Source organism: Elephantulus edwardii, unplaced genomic scaffold, assembly GCF_000299155.1.
Source record: "Elephantulus edwardii isolate Elephantulus edwardi_28Jun2011 unplaced genomic scaffold, EleEdw1.0 scaffold00005, whole genome shotgun sequence".
Taxonomy (NCBI): Eukaryota; Metazoa; Chordata; class Mammalia; order Macroscelidea; family Macroscelididae; genus Elephantulus; species Elephantulus edwardii.
The window spans coordinates 22,215,544-22,221,421 of NW_006399755.1; the positions used below are offsets into that span (position 1 = coordinate 22,215,544).

A 5,878-nucleotide genomic window follows, 5' to 3' on the forward strand; every position below is an offset into this window, starting at 1 on the left:
TGGACAATCTCTTCCTGTGTGATTAACTTCCTCCAAACACCCGTCAGAGGGTTGGTTAGCTATGGGTCAGTTCCAACTTGATGGTACACAACAACAACAAAAAATAAACTCTGCTCAGCAAAGGAAGAATTATTACTCTCCTTTTTAAAGAATTACAAGCTTATTATAAGAGGAGGGTATTGGAGATAGAGAGGGCACTAGGAAGATAGAGGACAGATCAAAAAGAAATTGCTATGATTCACACTTTAGAGGTCAAACAAATTGAACAAGTAGTCTAAATAACATCAGAGTCTTAAAGTGGCTACTGGTCTGTCTGGAAAGGGTGGCTGTGAAAGGACACATCTCAGCATGACCCATCCAGAACAAGGTTAATGAGGCCACAGAACAGGTCTTTTAGTCTAGGCATACAGAGAGTGATGACCCCTGAGACTGCCCGAGTGAAGCTGAGCTAAGGATGCTGATAAGGATTGTCCAAACATTTATCATGGATCAGCATCCAAGTTATTCAAGCTTCCAGAGGAAGGTGACAGGAAAAAAAAAGATTACAGAGGGTCATCAAAGTTAATACTTTGTTTAAGGTCATACAGATAGATAAAAAGTAACAGAGTTATGATTCTAGCTAGAGTCAAGCTTCCTGCAATTCATACTTACCCACTATACCAAAACCACACATACATTTGCCTCAAGCTTCGTCTCACATATTTTGGAAATGATGTTGCTAGGAGAGGCTACTCCTTGAAGTAGGACATCATGCTTGCAAAGGTGGAGAGACGGTGAAGGAGAGGAAGACTCTCAACTAGGTGGATTGATAGAGTGACGACAGTAATGGGGTCAAGTGTGTCAAAGATTGGGAGGATGGCGCAGGATAGGACAGGGTTCAGATCTGTTGCTCATAGGGTTGCTAGGAGTCATACTTGGCTCCATGGCACCTAGCAACAACAGCCTAAAGCCTGAAATTAAGTTGTCATTTAGGCCCATTCAGAGATCACAAAAGAGAAGGTAGCCTTTATAATTCAAAGACCTGTGAATGGTTTACACTTTTGAAATAAAAATGGAAACTTCATTTAGATAAGAATGACTCTACTGATCCTCAAATTTCAAATACCAACAACCTTTACTTATATCTGCTGAAGTACTGTAGCAATTAAATTTTCAAGTTATATCTGAATTGTTAGTTTATTAATTACATATTAGGGAAGTGCTTATTAAATGGTGGATGCAGTGGGAAGTAAGAAGATACAGCAGTCAACTAATGGAGGGCTTCATTCTTCAACAGATCTTATAGTCTGGTGGGGAGATGGGTGAATAAAGAAACAAAAATAGATATAAATGATAGAAAGTGGTAGAAGACAGAGTAACAAGGGAGTGTAATTTATGTTGACAATGGTGGGGATTGAGGGGGAAGTGGGAAACAGCATCTCAGTGAAGCTGAATCTAACTGATGGATAGGAGTCATGTGACAAAGGGAGAAAGAGAATTCCATGCAGAGGGAACATGCACAAAAACACTGCTGTGTGATGTCTGACAATGCGAGGTGTGCTAAGAGCTGGGGGACTTTGAGTCAGAATGGTGAGTGAAGAGGACAGACAGACAGGTAAGAATGTATGAGCCTGGGCTGCAAAGGGAATGGGAACAAATTGAAGTACAGGTGCAATGTGAAGTTCCTGAAGAATTAAACAGAAGAACTGCCTCATTTGTTTCAGAAAAGTCTGTCTGCTGGGTGGAAAATGCTTTTGGAGTGAGGCAAAACCAGATGCAGGGAAGGAAGACTAAGAGAGAGCCACTGCGGTGGTCCTGGGGCTGATAGCGGTCACTGACGGTGGGCAAAGAGGTCCCATAAACACTAGTGACCACACAAGAGAGAGATTTTTATGTGTACTCTAAGAACTTAATGAGGAAGAGGAAGAGATCAAGAACAAGGCCATTGAATTAACCATCGTAAATAATGATCTTGATACAGTTAGACATCTTCATTACACGGTACTGTGTGACTGTATACGTGAGTACGTAAGATAAAGACATTATATTTAGGTCTCATATTTAGAATATGTGAAAATCATATTCACATAAACAAATTTATGCAAGCTTTTTATGTATGGTCATAGATGTAAAGCTCTATTAAAACATTATAATTAGAAGGGCATTTTGCATCACAAAACCAGTTTCAAAGTCATGTGAAAAACAACTCACAACTTAAACATCATTTCTTTTAAAAAGATGCCTATTTAAAAAAAGGACTTTAGTCCTGTGATTGGGCTTAGTTCCATCATTATAATTTATTGTCAACCAATGAAAAAATAAAACAATGGCCAAACTGTGAGTAATCTAGACTTATGTTATTCTAAATGCCTTGTTACCCACTCCTGATCGCGGGGCATTAACAAATATGTATATGGACATGCAGTCACACATACATGTAGCAATCTTGATGGCTAGTAAAAGTTTTACGTCCAGTTGACAGGTGCATTGGAACACTGGAAAATTCTCTAACAGCGTTACTCCACTTCTGAGGTTTATCCCTTTTCCAGATACAAAATACCCAGTCACACATATTTGTAAAAAATGTACAAAAACTTATATTTACCAGCAGAGAAGTTGGGGATTTGGCAGAACGTGTTCTAACCTGCTAAAATTCACCACCCGAAATGTCAGAGCAGCTGGGGATGGGTTGTTGGCGAAGTGTCTGGTGATGCCGGCAGGAAAGGACAAGACCATTTCTCCAGTGATTTTGACGATGCATCTGGCATATCAAACACAGGGGCAAGAGAGAAGAACCCCAGGTGAATATGTTGTCAGTCAGAATAGCTGTGGAGAAGTAAACACTTATGTAACAATATTAAACAGTCAAAGAGATAAAAGGCAAGCTTTTATAATTTCATTCTCAACAAGTGAATGAATTCCTCCTCTATGAGAGAAATTGATGGCTTGTTTCAACACATTTAAAAAGCGGCTTTTTTTTGTTGAATGCACTTTGGAGTGAAGAATAAAAATATGCCTCTTTCTGTGAGAAAATCTATATATAATTCACCTCACAAATGGAATCAGCTACTCTAATGGTTGGCTCTCATTTTGGTTCCTGGATTTTTGGCAGAACATTTGCAGATATTAATTGTGCACCATCACCACACACTGGCACCTATTTTATTTCTCTGACTACCAAGATTAATAATGGCTTGAGCGGGTCCTTTTACAGTCTCTTCAGAAAAAGGTCTGTCCCACTTAGCTAGTTATTCGTTCACTAACTTGGCTAAGTGACAAAATTGGTCAAATCAGTCATACAAGTTTATACAATAGGATGGTAGCTTAGAAACAAAGAGGATTTTATTTAAAAATTGCCCCCTTTGGAGGTGTGTATATATTTTGACCAAGCATACACTCATAAAACCATCACACAACCAAGATAATGAACAAATACACACCTTGAAAAGTTTCCTCATGCCTTTCTGTGACCACCTTTTCCCATCCTTCTCGGTAACTCCAACTTCATCTCCATGCAATTGTTAATATGTCCTGCCACTACTCAGTGAGAATTGTATACAAAGTAGAATGTTAAAGGCGTATCTTTTTTCTGGAGATTTATGTATGAAGGATGTCTGGGTTTTTTTTGCTACACAGAATGATTATTTTGAGTCTCATGCATGTAGTGTGTGTATCTCTTTCTCCCGCACCCCCCCCACCTCTACCTCTACTTCTGTCTCATAGTTCATTCATTCATTTTTACTGCTGAGCCAAAGCCAGTAACTTCGAGTGAATCTGATTCATGGCAACATTATGGGACTTGTCTCATAAGGTTTTTCAAGGCTACAGATCTTTATAAAAGGAGACTACTGTATATTTTCCCCGCAGAGAGGCTGGTAGGCTCGGACCACCAATCTTCTGCTTAGCAGTTGGGCATTTAACGACATCGTTCCAAAAAAGTCAAGGTGCTTTTTCAGCTTATTTTTTGCGAACTAGCATGATGTTAAAGTTTGTCAGTAGAGGGCGCCAGAGAGACATTGCAGGAGAAGGCGGTTTCCCCTTCCTATTTCTAGCGTGCTTGCGAGGCAGGTCCTGCTGTAGCAAGGTTTCTTCCCTGTCTGGCTCCTGCAGCACATATGGCATTGGCAGTGCCCAGTAGCACAAACAACTTCCTTAGCATCTGGTTTCTGGAGCAGCACAACTTACCCTGTGCCCAGTTCCTGCTGTGTAGGTGGTATTCTCAGCTCCAGGCTTCAGCTGTACACCAAACTTTTCCAACACCTGGTTCTGCAGCAGATGGTACTCTGCAGCACCCATGAGCCACTAGCGGATCTGAGGCAGAGCTGTGGCAGAATCCCTCTGTGAGACACTCCATGGAAGGTTTATGCTGGTGCCCCAGGGGGTAAATTTCCAGCATTGCATCAGCACAGAGACTTCTCTGCCTTCCATAGCCGGGCTCTCTGCCACAAGGTCTGAATCTCAGACAGCAGGGGAGAGTAGGGGCGGGGTAGGCGTTTCTTGTGTCTGTTCTTTATACACCTTTCAAATATATTTTTAAGAGTTATCTTTAGTTTCTGTTACTCCAATCCTCCATTATAGTCAATAATTTCTTATATTAAACTTCCCCTCTACCAATTGCCATGTAATTTCCACATTCTGATTGGACCTGACTGATCTATTTCCTGTAAGGACTTATCAGTTATATAATTCTGTTTCATTATTTTATTGGTTTTCTTAAAGTTGACCCATGGTTCACTAATGTTGTTGTTGTTAAGTGCTGTCGAGTCTCAGGCGACTCATAGCAACCCTATGAATGAAAGCCCTCAACACTTGTGTGACTTTCCTCCTTTCTCCAGGTTCATAGGGTTTTCGGAGGCAAACTATTACAGAAGTGGATGGCACTCCTGCTTCCAAGCTTGTGTTAATCGGGGAGCTCCACCAAACACTGTCCACCAAGGGTAACCATTATCACATTTGACACATCAATGTCACAGTGTTCAGCTTCACAGCAACCACGTTACCTCTGTACGGCAAGTGGACACACCAGGGCTATACGACCTAGAAGAATGTTTGAACAAAAACAATGAAAAACAGCAATAATATTTTACCATTCCGGCACGCTCAGATGCTGGCAACCTCTGGACTAGAGACCCCTAGTTCATCTTAGTGTCAGCTGGAGAGGCCTCTGGATTTGGGAAGAGAGGCCAGGATGAAACACTCAGGTGCTTGTGGCTTTCTTTTTGCCACAAGTGGGTGTCGGCAGAGTGGACTTGGCAGAGTAGACTTGCCAGATGAACTGGTTCACTAATATTTGACTCCTTTTTAACTTTTTCTTGTCAACCTTGAAATGATACTATTTCCACAGACATGGTAAGAACTTTATAAATAATAATACACCTCACATCTCTCCTCGCAGCTTCTGCCATATATTATTTGGTTATCATACATTTTACTTTCACATATTTACATTAATTTAAAATTATCATTTATAAAGATTTTAAAAATAGGAAAACTCTTTTACATCTATTCATGTATAATTTTCCTTCAGCCTGAGGGTTTTTAAACTTTTTTATTACCTTGTGGCTTGTGTCTGATATAGTCTTTTAACTTTCTTTCTGGTGATATACTCTTTTAATTTTCTATTCTTAAAAGTATATTTTGTCTTTATTTTGACAACTATTGTCATTGAGCATAGAATTTTTCACTGACAATTTCTCCCTTTAGTACTTTAGAGATACTGTTCCACTGTCTCTTCTTGCTTGTATTATTCCCAGTAAGAAACCTATAATTTTTATGCTTTTCCTCTGTAGGTAACATATCTTGTCTCTGACTGCTGTCTTTATCACTGCTTTTGGGCAATGTGGTTATGTGTTTGGTATAATTTTCTTTAAATGTTTTTGTGATTGAGGGATTTTTTTTT

The 5,878-nt window shown here is 39.8% G+C and overlaps 1 protein-coding gene across 5 annotated transcripts in view; it reads right to left on the reverse strand.

The window, feature by feature from the left end:
* Positions 1-5,878, reverse strand: part of SGIP1 (SH3-domain GRB2-like (endophilin) interacting protein 1) — a 329,295-nt gene that overhangs the window by 14,125 nt on the left and 309,292 nt on the right. For all 5 annotated transcript variants that reach the window (XM_006879756.1, XM_006879754.1, XM_006879753.1 and 2 more), the window contains one exon: positions 2,585-2,740. In XM_006879756.1, coding sequence (XP_006879818.1) covers positions 2,585-2,740 — 156 coding nt within the window. The remainder of the gene's footprint in view (positions 1-2,584; positions 2,741-5,878) is intronic.